This window comes from Hevea brasiliensis, chromosome 13, assembly GCF_030052815.1.
Source record: "Hevea brasiliensis isolate MT/VB/25A 57/8 chromosome 13, ASM3005281v1, whole genome shotgun sequence".
Taxonomy (NCBI): Eukaryota; Viridiplantae; Streptophyta; class Magnoliopsida; order Malpighiales; family Euphorbiaceae; genus Hevea; species Hevea brasiliensis.
The window spans coordinates 25,054,972-25,074,492 of record NC_079505.1 but is presented as its reverse complement, the minus strand read 5'-3'; the positions used below and the strand labels follow the sequence as shown (position 1 = coordinate 25,074,492).

Genomic DNA, 19,521 nt, shown 5'->3' with positions numbered 1-19,521 from the left:
AAAGAGGAAGAGAGGGAGAGAGAAAAAGATAGATTCGTGTTTTAAGTTGTGTAGCCACCGCCAAAACTACATAGTTAACTTTTTATTTATTTAGTACTTTAATATATATAGATAAAATAGTTTAAAATAATTTTTATATATTTATTAAATAATATTCTGAATTTATTTCACATATAAAAATTAACTTTATTTTTCATAAAAATTATATTTAAATTACAAACAATTATATTTTATAAATAAACTTTTTATTTTGATTATATCTTAATTTTATATAATTGTATAATATTTAATAATATATTATTTCAATATATTGAAAGCAATATTTAATATTCTAATTTTATTTTTATGTAAATTAACTTTATTTTTAAAAAATATAAATTACAAATAACTATACTTATATATTAATTATATTATAATTTTAAATAATATATTTTTTATATATTATTTTTTGAACATCATAAATAAAATAAATATAGTTACAACATTAGAAATTATAATTACTATTATAAATGTTTTTGTAAACGAGCTAGTTTATGAGCTTATAAACGAACTTATTTACGAACTTATTCATGAGCTAGTTTGTGAGCCAGTTTAATGAGCTAGAATGCGAGCTTGTTTAATAAGCTAGATCGCAAGCTTGTTCAATGAGCCAACTCGCAAACCTGTAAGCTCGAGCCAAATAATGCTTGTGTTCGAGCTCAAATTCAAGCATGAGCTTGACTTGTTTAGAAAATGAGACAAACCGAGTCAAGCGTTTATCAAGCCGAGCCTCAAGTAGCTTGCAAATAGCTTGGATTGTTTATACCCCTACCCATAGGTAAATTTACTATCCCTATCTCCACTAATGTAGTGCGCACACTTAAGATCAAAAAGTAATTATTTAGGGTTATAATGGGGCAAAGAGGATAGGTTATACACAAAGAACAAAATAAAGGTAATAGAGATTAGAGAAATTGTAATGAGAAAGATTAAAGTACACAAGGGACACTAATTACATGAGGTTGATACAACATCTTCAACTAATAGCATTCTTCTTTTAATTGAACGGTAAAAAGTAAGGATTTTGTCCTAAATAATGAAGTTGAAACATTTGCTATTTTCCTTGCTTTCACTCCCAAACTTATTTCCTTGATAACTCGGGTGGCTTCTTTCTCTTTTGTAATATTTGGATGCTAGCAATGTACCTAAAACATTTCTCACTTTCACACATAGTTCCTTCTCATATAGGATAAGGTAAAATGTTTAGGTTAAGGGTAAGGTGTAATCAGGTGTCAAAGAAAGAAGCAAATGCTATATATGTGACGTTTCAAAGTGCCTGCACGGAATAATCATGTAAAATAAATGGTGAAGTCTATAATGTGCTAAAACAAGCAAAGAATACCTAGATCATTTATCTCTTATTTGCATATTAAGATTTTGTATCGATAGGTTTAAAAGGCTTGTTATAGAACTGGAGAGACATTTAGAAAATCACATTCATGCACATGTATATTTTTCAATTACTCACAAATCCAATGTAATCAATTAATGAGCATATACTCCAGAAAATAAAATGCCATAAGCTAATAAGTGATGACAACATAAGTACTCTCCTTCTTGTACTTCGCAAAGTAATTAACACATTAGTTTTTCAAAAGTTTCCTCAAATACCCATCAAACCAATACTTATATCTCACAATTTGAACTATGCAATACACATGAAAAAGGATCAAATGTGTTCTAACTAGATGTGATGCAATGAAAAGTCTAAACTAAAAAAAATTAAATGCTTGTATAAAAATGCACCTCCAAACTTATGTTAGACATTGTCCTCAATGTTGTCAAATTCACACAATTAAGTAGAAATTACACTAATAAGTCTCCATCCATTCATTGATAAAAGAACATGATCTCAAAAAGTAATAGATTTTATATGAATTACTCAATATAAAGAAGAAAAGAACAAAGATGCAATATATATTCATACATATGATTATGTGGCAAAATACACCCAAATGTCCAAAATAAAGCAACATATATAACCATTATCTAAAATGTGAAAAGAGAAAAAACTCAATCAAACTATAACTATATATGAAAATAAAATACAAACCACTAAATTAGAGGCATTGGATGAAGGTGATAGAGGAGGATTGATGCATGCCGAATGCACCTATTAAAAATACTCTATCTAAACTACTTGTATTTTGGGTAAGCAAAGGTCAATCCCACAGAGAATGATTGACCAATTAGCAAAGTGAACTCAAGTGTTTACACACACTAACAATAAAGAAGACAGGGGGATTTGAATTTTATTAATTCTAAAGAAACAAAACTAATCAAATTAAACTAAAATCTAAAAGTATCAAACTAACACAATATGATAACGGCTCAGTAGAAAGATATGTATCCACCATGAAAATTAAGTATCAATCATTGACACTATTGCAATAATTCATTCACTTAAATAAATTGGCTGTAGAAACCACACAAGCGTCAATTTCCCTATTTCTCCTTACTTATTAGATTAATCAAAGCAAGCGTCTAATTAACCCCTAACCAATTGAACAACCTTAATCAAGCACAAGATCAAGCTCAATGGTAGTTTTAGCATACTAGAGAAACATCACCAATTTTAGAAAACAATTGCACAACAAGCGATATAATCATTTAACCTAGACTATGAATATCTAAGCAATGTGATGAACTCATACAATATCACCTTTGCTACTGATGTGAAGTTAATTAAGTAATTACAAACTTAATCAACTATATTAGCATTAGACATACATGAATAATTAAATAGTAGGCCTCCTAAATAATTAAACATGCTATCTTTTTATGAATCACAAGAGAAACAAATATATTCAAGTGAAAAAAATACTAATTTAATTAATAGCTCAAAATAGTCTTATGACAATTATTCCATGGTTTCAAAAATCCTCTCTACTGAACAAGAAAATTGCTCACTCATGGTAACAAAAGAAAACACAGTCAAAATAACAAAGAAAAACATGCTGCCCTTTTTGAATGGAATTCGAACAACTTGAATCTAATGTTGACGATGATGCCACACACTCCAAAGGGATGTAAAAGCTCCACAGGCCAAAGAAGAAGAAGAAATCACACTAGCACCTAGATCAAGCAATCGACACATTTGAATGCACAAAGAGGAAATTTGGCCACTATGGATAGAAGAGAATTGGAAGCCCCAGATCTATATTTTGGACCTTTTTTATAGAGAAAAATAGGTTAACTAAGACTCTAGATTTGATTTGAAAGTCTTAGTTACATTCTAATTAAAAACTTTCTCAAGAATCCTAATTAAAGTAGGAAAATAAGTTAAAAAGAACTATCCTTGTATAGATCTACCACTTGCACGATCTTGGGAACCCACACACCCTTATTTTATTTATTTTAGTCCTTCAATAAAATAATTAAATCCACCAATTAAGTTTGAAACTCCTAGTCCCACATAACTCAACATAAAGAGCCTAAACACACTTAATACGTGACCCTTAATGTAATCTGGCCCAATTGCTCTTATTTTTTATACATCACCTCAAAATATGTTAATTAAGGTCCATTTAAGCCCATAAGGTCAGATTCACGCTCTAAATATTGGATTACATACAAGCTCTATTAAGGCTGTCCAAAAAAGCTCAACAGGGATTATTGTTTGAATCTATTCATTTTTCACCATTAGCCTTCAAATACCATGGATAAGACACCCCTAAGCCCATTTTGTCATTGGCTAACTCCTCAGCAAAATCGCAGCTCCTTTTGCCTTAAAAAGCTTGATGTGTGTTTTGTTTCTTTTTGTGCTCAATTCACCTCTTTATGTTTCATAAGCTCTTACATGCTCTTCTAAACACCTAATAATATAAAAATAAGCATTAAGATGCTCATTGAACAAGAAACAAACTCAAAAGACTAAGTATACAATAATAAATATATGACATTTTAAGCAACTACCAAGGGTAAATTTCAATAACTATCCTTGAACTTATATGGTTGTAACACTACAGTCCTTAAACTTTAAAACGTAACATAAAACCCCCTAAACTTTCAAATTTTGTACAGTAAAATCCATCTAACTTTCAATTACTGATTTTTCAGTTGAAAACTGATGTGAATAGCTCCCGCATGGCTCTTAGTTAACATTTCTCTCTCCTCTCTTATTCAAATTGTAAAATTATTCTCTCTGCACCTAAAAGATCATTCTGTTTACAGTGAGAAAAAGGATTCAATTTACACATAACTTGAGAGAGAAAAGAGAAATATTGATTAAGCTTCACGCTAGAACTGTTCAGGTCAGTGTCTAACTGAAAAATTAACAATTAGAGGTTAGAGGGATTTTACTGTACAAAATTTGAAAGTTAAAGGAGTTTTATGTTACATTTTTAAGTTGAAGGATTATAATGTTATACTAGATAAATCCAGGGACGGTTGTCAAAATTTATCCCATCTATCAATGATTAGAATCAACAATCAATATATCAAACTTTTCCAAAAGCTTGCTATATGGCATTTTGAGAATGTGTCACTTGTATTCTTGAATGTTTGGCATTTCTTTCTCTTATTTTATTTATATTTAATAAACTAAAACTTATTTGTGTACATTCAACCTCATCAATTAGCCTTTAGTTTTAACATTATGCTTTCATATCTTATCACCTTTAATTTATTTCTTGATTTTTCCCGTTTGTACAAATGTTATATCTAACGACTTATTTATTTTTATTCTTTTCTCTTGCTGACTTGCATCATATTTGATTTTCATCTTATTTGAAGATAATAAGTTTAATTGAATGATGAATTAAAAAACGGAAATAATACTTGATAAAAAATGAAAAAGAATATATAAAAATAAAATAAGTATTATATGTAAATATAATAAAATTATAATATAGAATATATTATTAAAATTATAAATAATATATAAAATATACATACACACATACACATCATTTCCTTTAAACACATCATTTTGACTTATTTTATTTTTACAAATAGTTCTTATTAAAATTTAAATACAAAACTTCAAAATTTTGAAAATCATCTCAATACTATTAAGTTAAAGCTCATTGATCACATATATTTTTGTAATAACTGCTAATCTGGCATTTTCTAACTTGTTGGGCATGCCAGCTCAATGATTTTTCTTTTAGTTTCACCTGAAAATCAATTAGTAATAAAATTACGTAAATTAAAAATTCATTCATGAAATTATTAAAATTAAAATTTTCCAATATAATAATAAAAAAACCTAAATTCAAGTACTTGAATCTAAATCATAGAATAAACATATATGCATTGTAAACAACAGACATGAGTTTAACTATTTTAAGTTATTTTAATTATTTTTCTTAAATATATTAGTTGAATAGTATTAAAAATTAATTTAAAGTTAAGTTTAAACATACGTTAATGACATTCTAATTCACAATCAAGTCTTGCTAGCAAAATCCAAACTCTCAATGGGCTTCAGTCTTGGGTTCCAAGATGATAAGGGTCTGTTATTGGCTCATGGAAACTCTATCTCTCCTTTTTGGAATGACATCCAAAGGTTATGCAAATTTCTCTATTAATAGGTCATTTGCAATGGACAACCTTTGTTTTATTGTTCGTAACGATGGCTTAATTTTGCTTTGGCATGACAAATGGTTGGTTGATCTACTATTTGTTTAGCTCAAGTGTCTGGATGAAGGCAATAGATTCAAATTTCCTTTCATAGGAACTGATTTTTTAATATCTTCACAATCTATTAGATCTTGGTCAAATACTCCACATTCTCGACCTAAAATGGAATGTGGGTAGGTCTGTTTTGGGGAAGCCTAAACAATGTGCCATTAGCAGAGTTTTACGAGATCATATAGGACATTTTCCTCTGTACTTTTTCTTGTACGATAGGTGTCGATGACTGAAATGGACCAAAGTTACAGGCCATTTGCAAAGCTTTATTGATTTCCACAAGCTAGACATTTACGAAGTCTTCTACAGGAGACTCCATAATTATCATGAAAAAGCCAAGGAACAAAATTGAGCGGAGGGAACTCCAAACAATTGACCTCAAAAGGATATGAGGTCGCCATATTTGCTCATCAATCTACACTAAAGTTTGCCTCTTTACAAATATGGAGGAGACAGACATCCCAATCTTGGTCCAACAAAAATTTTATAGAGTTAACCAGAGCCTTAAGATTTCTAAGCGGATCACTATCTCTCGAAATAATATTCACAACGATCACTCTCAACAACAAAATGAGAAATATGCCACAAAACCCTTTAATATTTTAAACTCAACTCTAAACAAAGTTATAAATGATGTCATGAATTAGAATAAACTCAAGAGGGAGGAAAAAAAGAGAGGCATCGTTCCTAAGACTAGAAAACAAAGAGAAAACATTATAGAGAAAATGTAAACCAATGCAAAAACTTGTTGGCATATTTCTCTATCGTTCTCTTTTAAATTAGTCATCACCCCTTATTTTTATAGTGTGAGAGAGTACAAAACTAATTAAACAACAAAATAAAAGAGATAAAAGTAGCGATTTTTTCCACTTAAAACATAATATTATTCTTCTCTTCCTTGACTAGTTGCACTTGAATTTAGCCTTCTCACAAATCGCCCCTACAATGTTACAAACAACAAAATTAGACCATATTTAAATTATTTTACTCATAAAAAAAAATAATAATATATGAAAGTTAACGAAGTATGCAATTCATTAATGAATTGTCAAATTATTTTGACCATTTTAATTCTTTAAGCCAAATATTTTAATGTTAATAAATTGAATCATAGAAATTTTAATTCAATATATAATTATGGCCGAAGATAAACCTATGAGGCAATGAAGTAGCATTCATTCATTTCTAATAAATTGATAACTAATATAACTAGAAAATAAATTGATAAAATTATTAATTATTTTTAAAATTATAAAATCTTAATTCAAACCTTAATAAAAATCAAATCAATCAAAGACATCACTTGATATGATGTAATTTATACATTAATACTTAATGCTATAATTTTGTCCTTTAGGAAAAGAAACTTGTAGAAGTCCACCGAAATAAATAAATAAAAAAAAAATAGCCTTAATATGCTATGTAAGTTAGACTCATTTTAATAATTATTATTATTAAGAATTACAATCAGAATTTTAATTAATTAAATATTATTAATACATATTTAAATTTATAAATATAAATAAATACTTGGTTTAATGCTTAGAAGTTTTTTTTGAATTAGCTTATATTTATTAGAAAAAAAATTTATAATTATTTTATAATTATGAGTTTTCTAACTCTTATTTGTATAAAGAATAATTCTAGAAACTCTCTCACTATATATATATTACAAAAAGATTTTCTTTTTTATTCAAATAACAAATTATTATTATTTTTTATTACAATATTTAAAAACACATATAAAAAAGCCTAAGTGGAGTTAAAGTTAATATAAGAATTATTATGCTAATTTAAGAATGGCAATAGGTAAGATACTAATGAAAAATAATTTTATCTAAATTCAAATTTAATTAATATTATCAAAATTTGAATCTGTCTTAAATTTCATTAAAATTTATTTTCAATTACCGAATTCGTCCTAAACTCAATTATTATTATTTAAAAAATAACCGAATCCATTTACTTTTATACATTTTAATTAATAATCTAAAAAAATTATTAATAGTTATATTCTAAAAATTTAATAGTTCCGTAACATATTTAAATTCTATCTTATTTAAAATAAAATATATAAAAATTTATAAATATTATTATAAAAAATATATATTTTATATTTTATTAAATATTTATATAAACAAATTAAAATAATAAATATTCAATACATAAAGCTTGAATTCAATCTGAATTCGACACGAATATTATTATTTAAATTTAAATTCACCCTAAACCCAATTCATTTGAATTAAATATCTATCAAAAACTTAATCGATTGCTATCCTACGCTAATTCACAATTGTTGATTAAATAGAGCACAAGCATTGCTTATATGAAACTAATGTGGATCATATTTAATCAATATTGATTTTTTTTTTCTCTATTTTTTTTACAATAGTTAAAAATAAATATATAAAGAATTCTAATTAAAATTAAATCCAATATAATACTTACTTTGCTACTCATAATTGAAATTCTTGAATACTCTCATCACAAATTCAGTTTGTTTAAAGCTTCTCTAGATCTCAACCACAATTCATCATTTCAAGTCAACATTAATTGGTATTTTTCTTCAAATAAGGGTCATCTATTTTACATATTTTCATCAACTAAACCTAAATTAAGTTGATTATTTCAATTTTATATAATTGTTTAGTCTTCTTTCAAATCTCATTTTATAAAATACCTCCATAATAAAGAAAAAAAATATAAAAAAAAAGAAATTAAAAGCTACCTTCATTCTAGGCCGTTGATCAGCATTGACTTTTCTAACTTGATATCTGATCTTCTTAGAGAAAAGACGTGTACGTCTCTTTTCCTTGTAGCGTAGTACGCTAGCCTCTCTTACTCCATTTTCTGAAAATAAATCTATCTGCGCCAATCTGGCCTGCCCAAAATTACAAAATCATATAATTAAATAAATATTTAATTTTTCAAAAAAAATAACAAATTATTTCCACCAATAGTTTTAAAATTTAATATTAACTCTCATAAGTTTTGAAAAGGATTGACATCTTTTTTCAACACAATTTATTATTTTTTTTTTAGTTCTAATAAAAAAAAATTTTTTTCTTAATTTTTTAAGACAATATCACTCCATTAGGCATTTGAAAGAAAAAGAGGAAAAAAAAATAAAAGAGCGGCGCGTTGCAACACGCGCCATGAGACGATGAATTGAACTGGTTTTTAGAATATCGGAAACTGATTTTTCTAATTTCCATTATAATAAGATGAGAAACATACAGCGACGTCGTTTCCTTCGGATCCCGATATATCGTCCGTAAACGGAGATCCGCGGTCTGACCAAACGTCCAAAACGCTGTCGTAGTTCAATTTCAATAACAAACCAGAATTCAGCTGCGGAATTGATTTCTCCTCCTTGGCCAATTCCGAATTCTTCAATTCCACAGCCGGTTTCTCTACCTTCTTCTTCTTTTTCTCGCCGGAATTCGAATTCCTCTTTACCTTCGGCTTCGAATCTGAAGGTTTGAAGTTGTTGTTGTTGTTGTTAAGTCTCGGCGAGATTTGAAGCATATCGACGATTGGAAAATTCCACCAATTGCCTTCATCGCCATTTCTCAATGCTCTTACTCCTTTTTTAATTCCATTCCCAAATCCGAGCTGGAATTTGCCGCCGAAATGAAATCCCATTGGATTCATCGCCACGTTTTCATTGCTTACACTTAGATTTCCCATTATACTATCGATTCCCTCCTCGATTTCCTCATCGAGAATTGATTCAGCATCGAAATCTTCCTGATACCCATCACAGAATTCCATGGAATTTCCACTCTGGCAAGACTTATTGTCACAGGAAATCATAAAATTTGAGACTTTGGATTCATTTACTAAACTGGGTTTCTCACTCTCGATGGGTTGATGAAGAAGAAAGTCAGAGTCGCTGAAAACTCTAAAAGGCCATAGTAATTCTGAGGAGGATTCGTCAAGAAGAAGAGTGTCCTGATGAGGTTTAGTGAATTTGCGAGGATTATCGGTGAGGTCCTTGGTGGAGAAGATGTTTGGGTAGGCAGTAGACAGAAGAGCCGCTGCTTCATTGTAGGTTTGGTTGGGACGTTTTCGAGGAGTTCGTGGTTTTCTTGTAGATATTGCTAGTGGGGAATTGCTAGATTCAGAGAGAGTAGAAGATGGAGAAGAAGTGTGTGAAGTTCTTGTTAATGTTGATGGTGATTTCACAATTTCTAAATCGAACCCATAGGTTCTACTACTACCTCCACTCAAACAAGGAGAAGACATAGTAATTAGAAGAGAGAAAATGGATTTCACAATTTGGAGAATTCAAAGAAAACCCAGAATTTGCAGGAGGAATCCCATATCTGAATTCAATTCAAAGTTTAAAACTGAGTTGGAATTAGGAAGCAATTTTCAGACTGAAAATTCACTTTTTGATGTGAGAATTGAGAAAAAAATGGGAGAGTAGTAAAACCCTAAACCCTGAAAAGTACAAACTAAGAAAAGTTCTGAGGCTTAAAAAAGAAAGGAGAAAAGGCCAAGAGTCAATATATACAAATATATCTTAAATATTCAAGGAAAACCCAAAACCCATTTCAAAAAAAAAAAAAAAAAACAAACAGCTTCTTCTAAAACAGAAAGAAATTATATAAATAACATTTGATTCCAAAACCCTAGGACAAAAACCCAGGAATTAGCGTGAGAGAGAATTTAGGCCAAAAGGAACAAGGAAAAAGAAAGTTACCCAACAAGGAAACCAACGAGACTGGCAGTTTTATGGTGTGAGAAATACGACAAATAAAAGGTTTTTCAGGAGCAGAAGAAGCAAATAAGTGACGAACAAGCAGAGAAACAGAGAGGCTGAGGAAGAGGCAGCTAGAACGAAAAAGATCCGTTGGGAGAGTAGCGTAGATATAGAGAGACACACACACACTCAGAGCCTCTGTGTAGTGTGAAGTGAGGAGAGTTGAAAGGATGAAACGAGAAAACAGAGGAAGAGACAATGCTTATTTGCTGCATAGTTCCTCGCGTGGGGCCACTTCTCTCTTTGTTTTTCTCTCTTTGCCCTTTGGGTACATCATTTTTTTCATCAATTCCTTTATTAGCCCTCTTCTTTGTGATTTGCTCTAATTTTTTTTTTTTTTATAATTAATTCAAATAGTCTCAATTGTTAAATTATAAAGCACACTTGTAAACTTAAAAAATAATATATTAAACATTCATATAAAAGTCATTATACTATAAAATTAAAAGAAAGGGATCCATTATTTTATAAGTAAAAATATATAAATATTAAATATATCTAATAAATTATTTTTTTAATTTGAAAATTCATAATTTTAAAAGCTATTATAATATTATTAAAATAAAAATCATAAAATACTTTATTTTATTTTTTAATTATAAAAAACAACTTATTTAATAAATTATTTATTAATTATGCATTAATTAAATTTAATAATAAGTTACATGGTTTATACTAGATCTAACCATACTAAATATATAAAAATTATTTAATATTTTTTTATAGGAAAATTTATCTAATATTAATGTCTTATTTCTTGTAAGTAGATTTGTTCAAATATGGATTCAAATAGACTTAATAAGAGAAAATTAGAAGTTTAGACTCAATTAAAAAATAGAATTGAATCAAATTTTAATTAAAAAATTTTAATTGACTTCAAAATATTAAGTGAAATGAACTAAAATTGAGAAAAAAAATCTAATTAAAATAAAAATATTTAGTTGATTATAGATCACAACTGAACTAACAATATATATATATATATTACATTATTAATTAATTAATAAAATATACTTCCTTTTTTATTTACAAAAATTACAAATTTGATTTATTATTAATAAAATTATAATTAGTATATTAATTAATATAAATTTAATTATTTTTTATTATCAAATAAAAAATAATTAAATGAATGATAAAAAAAATAAAAGGTTTTTAAAATTATTAATCGAAAATCAACTAAAAAATTAAAAAAAAATCAAATAATGTCATCATGGTTGATGGAATGGAGGGCATAATGGTAAAGAGGATTTAAAATCCTAATGTTGGGCAAGCATGGTTGCTCTGGTTGGATTATCCTGAGTTTTTGTCACCCATACCACCTGCAACTTTCTTTTAGATATAATGGGAAAAGCATTCTAATCTGCTGACGTGGCAGTGGCTCATTGGTTGGCTTGGATTTTTTAGTGCTTCGTGGCGTACCCGTTCATTCGTTGGATGATCATCACGTGAATCTGGAAAAGATGGGTGGATCTCAAGTAGAGCAATGATTTGAGCCTTTTTGGCCCCTTTTGCCTTTATGTGTGGCATTTGGGAGTCATACGTTGGGCTTATTAGGTTCAATAGATTGTGATTACCATATCAATTCCCTTTATTAATACGTTTTTTCATTTTCTACCACTTATTTTATGCTTTTATATTATTAATAATTTTTTTTTTATAAAAGTTAATTATTTTAATTGAGATATTTTATATATTTTAAATATGATTTTAATCATAAAAACTTAAACATTTAAAAATGAGTTATAATAATAAAAATAATATCACGATTAAATATTTATGAATTTTCATTAAATTTAATTGTATATTATATTACATTGTTTGTATGCATAGCTAAGAATTTCACATATTATTTTTTATATTAATTATTTTATATATATCAATTAGAAAAATAAAATGTCACTCGAAGAAAATGAAAAATATGTTTAAAATTCGTAGTAATTATCAAGTGGAGTGAGATATAATGAACTTTTCCTAATGTGATTTAGATTTTTTCAAAATTATAATTAATGATAAAATAAATATTAATTTTTGAACTTTATAAAATCTTAATGGGTCCAATCAAAATTGAAGAAAAATAAGGGAAAAGATACAAAATTATTAAAAAATAGGAAATAAAATGTTAAATAAAGAGAATTTAGAAAAAAAAAATATATATCTTTAAAATTATAACAGTTGCCATTTTAAAATTCATAGGAATTATCTGGTAAGAATGAAATACAATGAACTTTTCTCAATGTAATTTGGATTTTCAAAATTATAATTAATGATAAACAAATATTAATTTTAAATTTAAAAAATTTTTAATTGGTCTAATCAAAATCGAAAAAAAAAGAAAAGAAAAAAAAACACAAAATTTCTAAAAAATAGAAAATTAAAATGCTGAATAAACATAATTTAGAAAAATATCTTTAAAATTTATAAAAGTTGCCAAATAGGAGTGAATTTAGAAAAATATATTTAAAATTCATAGGAATCATATCAAGTAAGAGTGAGATACAATGAATGTTTCTTAATGTTATTTAAATTTTCAAAATTATAATTAATGATAAATAAAAATTAAATTTAAATTTAATAAATCTTAATTAGTCCAACTAAAATTGAAGAAAAATAAGGAAAAAAAAACTCAGAAATTTCTAAAAATTAAAAAATTAAAATGTTAAAAAAAGAGAATTTAGAAAATATCTTTAAAATTCATAAAAGTTAAGTATGGGTGAATTTTTAAAAATATGTTTCCAATACATTGAACTTTTCTTAAAGTGATTTGGATTTCCGAAATTATAACCAATGATAAAAAAAAAAATTAATTTGTAAACTTAAAAAATCTTAATTGGTCTAATTAAAATTTAAAAAAGAAATAAAGAAAAAACTCAAAATTTTTTAAAAATAGAAAATTAGAATGCTAAATAAAGAGAATTTAGAAAAATATGTTTAAATTCAAAAAAATTGGAAAGTAGGAGTGGCAAAATTGACATAGACACAAATATAAATCTAGATATAGATATTTTACAATAAATGTTGATAATTTTATGATAAAAGAAAGGGAAATATATATATGAGAAATTTTTACATAAAATATTTAAGAAAATGGATTTCTTTTGCCTTATATAAATTTGATTTTAAGTATATAATTTTTTACACTCAGACCAAAATAGTTTTCTGGTAAAATCCTCCTAATAATATTAAAATCCCTCACCGTGGTGGTAAAATTTCCCTAGGGTCAGCTCCGCGCCATTATTCAACCACTTGTTGGTTTTGCCTTATATAATTCTTAATATTATTGTTTTAGATTATTTTAAAATTAAGATTAAATATAGGTTTCAATTAAATTTATAATCAATCATATAAATATTGTTATGAAAAGAAAAACAACAATCAGCGCTCATTCTCTCTTTTTCTTCATCTCTCATCAATTTCAAGATATTAGCAAATAATTTCTTGAATTAAAAATACTAAAAATTGTTTTTAGTGTCGTGTTTACATTTTTAATCTCTTAAAAGGTAAAATTTGATTTTCTAATTAATAGAAAAAGATTTAAAAGTGATCGTGGTGGAGAGATATCAAGAGTTTAGTGTATTTGTTCTTGATTTAATATAGGGTTCTAACATTAATCTGATTAATTCTAAAATCTTAAATGGCAAATACAGATTCAAAAACTATTAAAAGAGTTTAATATGTTGTTTATCATTGAAATCAAATAAATAAAAATAAATCTTGCATGATGCATGTGATTATAGGTGAAAATTTTTGAATTCAATGGTATAAACTTGTGTTTTTCATGCTTCATTCAATATTCAAGATACAAAATTTTGAATTTTTAAAATTCTGAAAAAATTCTAGAAAACTCAGAAAAATTTATAGAGTCCAAATATATTTTAAGTTTTGTCACGTGGTCTTTAAATTAATTTTTAAAAATTATCAAAGTTTTATATTTTCAAAAAATCGAACCCAATTTCTAAAATCTGAAAATTTTTAAATAATTTTCTAAAATTTAAATAAAATAAAATATTAAAATTACTCACAAAATAATAAATTTAAAAATTAAGGTATTACAAGTTTTCAGATAAAATCCTATTGATAATTTTAGAATTAAAATCCCTCACCATGGTGGTAAAATTTCCCTAGGGTCAGCTCCGCGCCATTATTCAACCACTTGTTGGTTTTGCCTTATATAATTCTTAATATTATTGTTTTAGATTATTTTAACATTACTAATTTGAATTTTTCTAAAAAAAATTACTAATTTAAATTATTATTTTAAAAAAGCAATATTTTGAATAAATTAAATATAAAATTAAAATTTATTTTTAAATCAAATTTCAATTTTTTAACAATAGAAATCTATAAATAGCTGAACAACATTTTTAAATATTTTTTTCTACTAATATAAAAAAAATATATTTTTCTAAAAAGATACCTTCTACTACTTTGAAAAATAAAACTAAACTAATATTTTGTGTTACTATATGGATGGTAGGAAAATATTGTTCTTTACCTATTTAATTCTATTTATTTTATATATATCATAAATCTGGATGAAATTTAATTTTCTTTTAATTCTCTCAAATAATATTGTTTAGTTAAAGTTATATTTATAAAAATACTTGTTTAAAAAAGAAAAAAGAAAATGAAATTAAAATTTAGGCTATATTTATTTTATGAAAGATATTTTTTTGGAAAATATTTTTCTTATTTTTTAACATTTGAAATATTTAGAAAAAAGAGTTAATAGAAATATTTTTTTAATAAGAAAAACTAAATATTTTTAAAGAAAATGACATTATTTTTATAAATATCATTAATTTAATATTCTAACTAAATAAAAAAATATTTTTTATAAAAATATTTTATATATAAATTATTTTTTTAAACAAATGGCGCCTTAAATAGATAATATATGGCAATGCTTTCATGCCATATCACTGTTGCACCCCTAAATTTCTTTTGAAAAAAAGAAAAAGTTAATTTATTTATCAACATTTTAGGTTTTCCTCCTGACAGGATACTCGCTGAAAATATCAACAGAAATCCTGTAGATATTTACCTCTTTAATGCCTTTGTAAATATCTGAATTTTTTTTTCTTTAAATAATAAGAGCAACTTGGAAGTTTTTCCTCCATGGTCCATTTTTAATCATCTTGTTTTTTAGCTTCTGCAATGTTCAGCTTTTTTGCTGAAAAAATTATCTTGATTTTATTAAAATAAATAATTTTCTCTTTTATTATTTTCGTTTTCAATATATATATATATAATTCAAAGCAAATAGAATTTAAAATTTGAATATAATAATTACCAATTTAAAATAATTAAATTCAAAGTCTACAAATATATAATTGGCCAATTAATATGTATTTAATTTAAAAAAAATTCTGTCTAATATGCCAAAAAAAATCATAATATTTTTAATGAACTTTTTTATTTGTATGCAAAGTATATAAAAGATTTCATAAATGATGACATAATAATTGACAAAATGAGACTCACTAACTTTGATTAATTGGTCATAAGGTTGGTTTGCTTCATAAAAAATAATTTATATGTGAAAAATATTTTTTATTATTTGATTATAATATTAAATTAATAATATATATATATATATATATATATTTATGTTATGTATGTATATAAATTGCCAAAGTCTAAAAAATGATTTTTTTTAAAAAAAAGAGAAAGTTATTGTCTTTAAAAATAATATAATTTTCCTTTTTACTTGAAAAATATTTTTATTGATCTATTTTTCTAATATCCCAAATACCAAAAAACCCTAAAAAAAAATTCAAAAAAATATTTTTCACAAAACAAATTAATGGAGCTAAATGAAGTACATATTTTACTAATTTAAAGTATTAATTTTTAATGAATTATTCTAAAAAAGTATATTGAGGAAAAATATAATAATTTAACTTATAAATTTCAGAGAAATCCCAAACTAGAAAGGTAAATAAAATATGTAAGAAAATATAAAAATTAGAGTAAAGTGAGAATTTCAAAATAATAGGCAGCCATAGGCTTTTAACTTTGGCCACCACAGAAGTATTATCCTTAGTTGTGTGATAAAGACAAATTGACAGTGCCTTATCAGGAGCCAGGGTGAGTTGGAAATCCCATGGCCTTTAAAATTGGATAACTACCTGTAGAAATAGAAAGGTTTCTAAGACTAGAAATTTCAAGAAACATGTGACTAATTTTTGGTACAACACTTACAACTTATCTTTTTTATTATCTTCACAATCAATTACATGATATTCCATGAAAGAGAATTTGGAATTTTGTAATTTTATTGAAAATTTTCAATTTTAGATTAAATATTCCAGCACTTTCACAATAGTGTAATTATAGTTAAAATCCAAAATTAATTTAGAGAAATTTAAATTTTGTTTACTAAACTTATAATTATGATAATCAAACGCCTTAAACTTTAATTTTACTACATAAATTCATAAAAATTCATCTACATATGTTTTAAATAAGCTAATTTGATTCTTTTGATTGATGTAGTTGTAATTTTTAAAATAATCAATCAACCTAATTATCAAAGTGCAAAATCTTTTTATGGCATTTGGTTGTCATATTGTAAGTTGAGGGCATTTGATTTTATAATTATAAGTTTGATGGACAAAAATTAAATTTTTTAAGCTTTGATTATAATTACACCCAATGTGAAATATGAAATACTTAATCCAAAATTAAAACGTTTAGATAAAATTGTAAAACAAATAAATATTTAATGTTTTATGTTGAATTGACCTTTTAAAAAATATTTTTTTAACCTCAACTCCAAATGAGAATTGTCTTTATTTGTAAATCTTATAGTAAAAGAAAAAAAAATGTAATGTATATTGATGAATATGTAAGATATTATATGAATAAAATATATCACTTTCTTTTTCTTATAAATAGATAAGGAAAAATTAAATAAATAAAAAAAAAAATAAAGGGAAAGGCTCCCCTTCTCCATACTCATTTTCTCTAAACTTCTCTCACATATATCCTTGGACATTCTCCAATTTAAGTATCGAATGGTCACACCTAGCTAGGATCTTTTCATTGTTTTACACTTATTGGCTAAAATAATATTATAAGCACTTATTTACTTGTAGAAACTTGAGATAATATATTTTTAAAAAAATTATTAAGAAAATTAACAAGTAAAATTTCGTATTTATATGTGCCTTTTTTTAAATAAAGAATTATTTTTTTAATTTTTCAAAATTTAATTAAGATACAAGAAATTATTTTAGGTTATTTTTGATTTTTTTTAAATAAAAATTATGAATTTTCTATAACTAAAATTATATCATAAATTTTTCATAATTTAAATTGAATAACTATTTACAAAAATATCCATTTACTATGTAAAAAAATTAATCATATTATTATAAAATAAGTAAGTAAATAAATAACAAAAAAATTTGAAAAATAAAAAAGTTTTTATAAAATAAATAAGTAAATAAATAACAAAAAAATTTGAAAAATAAAAAAGTTAAATTTGAAAAATAAAAAAGTTTTTAAGTATATTTGGTAATAATTTATTTTTTTAATTATCAAAGATATATAATTTGTTATTTTTGAATTAAAAATTATTTTTTATTAGTGACAAATCAGATTTTTTATGTTTAACCTTATTTTTCATGAAAAAATAAAAATTATAATTTTTAAAAAAGTAAAAAATTGAAAATAAAAAATGAAAAACTGTTTTTCACAAGTAAATTAGCCTAAAACTCTCTAATAATAATAATAATAATAATAATAATAATAATAATAATAATAATAATAATATAATTTACTAATCTTGCATTTCCTATTTGCTAGAGACCATTGCTTATAGGGATGCAATTTTTCTAGCTGAATCACAAGGCTTCTTCTATATCCAAATCGAGGTGGACTCCAAGCACTAGTTCCGATAGAAATAGATGTTGTGGCTGGAGATATTTTGTTAACTAGGACTGCTGCCTGCTGATGAAAAATAAAATAAAATAAAATAAAATAAATTATTTCTCATTTTGAATTATATTAAAATTAACATATATGTGACGATTTTTCAAAATTAATAATACAATATTTATATTTTAACATCATCAAATTGAAAGTAATTATTTTATTTTTAATTTGAAAGAATCAAAATATATGAACAAAACTATTAACTTTTGAAAAGTAAGGAATATATGCATTAATTTTAATATAAACTAAGGACAAAAAATTAATTTATTTTTAAGAATATTTTGATTATTTTTCAAATAAATTAATGAAAAATTGAATAGAGTAAAAATATAAGGATTAAATTATTATTTTAATATAATTTAAAAACGAAAGAGTAATTTATCTAAAAGACAACAACAAAAAGTAGGAACTTGGTATATATTTGGCAATTTGAAAATGTTGGAAATATAGTTTGAGTCACCTGTGTGAGTCAATTCGGATCCATTAAATTTAAAATTAGATTCAAGAATAATTGTATGAAAAGTCATAATAAATTGTTAAAAGGTATCAAAATTTAAAAATCATATACATTGCTAAAATGTAGTAAAATTCAAAAGCCATTTATATTAGTCAAAAGAAGTAAATACATGAAGAGATATTACTCTTATTAATAGATATATATATATGAAGTGATTAACTATTAGCCAAAAGATACCGCAACTGATAAATAGTTAAGACAGCTAAGTTTTTATCTTCATTAGCGAGATATAAGAAAAATCACATACACGAAAGTGTGAAGTGCGCACTAAGTAATGATGTATTAGCTTTTGTTGTTAGTGTCCTTTGAAAGACTCTCATTTAATTCATTTGTGGAGCAAATGGTTATTTTGCGAAAAGGTTATGCACTTAGACTATAATTATTTTATATGATTCATATTATTCATGTGATTATATGACAAATTAGTGAAATAAATATAGTGAAAATCTCAAAATCGCATAAATATGAGTTAAAATCTATATATATTTGAATTGTACGTTAACTTTCTTCAAAAATATCAAATATTTTTTTGATTACAATCATCTTTTGTTTATATTATTATAGAAAAAATAAAGTTATAATAAATGCTCTGAGAAGCCCTCCTTTATTAAGTGACTTT

At 25.0% G+C, this 19,521-nt stretch overlaps 1 protein-coding gene across 2 annotated transcripts; it reads right to left on the bottom strand.

Annotated features, from left to right (window-relative positions):
- Positions 1-6,335: 6,335 nt before the first annotated feature.
- Positions 6,336-10,634, bottom strand: LOC110657131 (protein CHLOROPLAST IMPORT APPARATUS 2). 2 transcript variants are annotated; one of them, XR_002495278.2, is made up of 3 exons: positions 8,914-10,634; positions 8,405-8,552; positions 6,336-6,613 (listed from the first exon to the last, which is right to left on the bottom strand). XR_002495278.2 is itself a non-coding variant. In XM_021814218.2 (3 exons), the coding sequence occupies exons 1-3, from the start codon at positions 9,922-9,924 to the stop codon at positions 6,557-6,559; spliced, it is 1,221 nt and encodes a 406-aa protein (XP_021669910.2). In that variant the 5' UTR covers positions 9,925-10,634; the 3' UTR covers positions 6,336-6,556. The 2 variants fall into 2 exon arrangements, 1 of the variants encoding a protein (XP_021669910.2); XM_021814218.2 differs by having other exon boundaries at positions 8,405-8,557.
- Between the last annotated feature and the right edge of the window lie 8,887 nt (positions 10,635-19,521).

What these genes read in the sequence shown, in the direction of transcription:
- LOC110657131 (XM_021814218.2), bottom strand. Translation starts at nt 9,924, where the DNA reads ATGTCTTCTCCTTGTTTGAGTGGAGGTAGTAGTAGAACCTATGGGTTC. An exon ending in CCGAAGGAAACGACGTCGCT is followed by an intron (nt 8,558 to 8,913) that starts GTATGTTTCTCA and finishes AATTTTGGGCAG; the next exon opens with GCCAGATTGGCGCAGATAGA. An exon ending in ATCAACGGCCTAGAATGAAG is followed by an intron (nt 6,614 to 8,404) that starts GTAGCTTTTAAT and finishes GTAACATTGTAG; the next exon opens with GGGCGATTTGTGAGAAGGCT.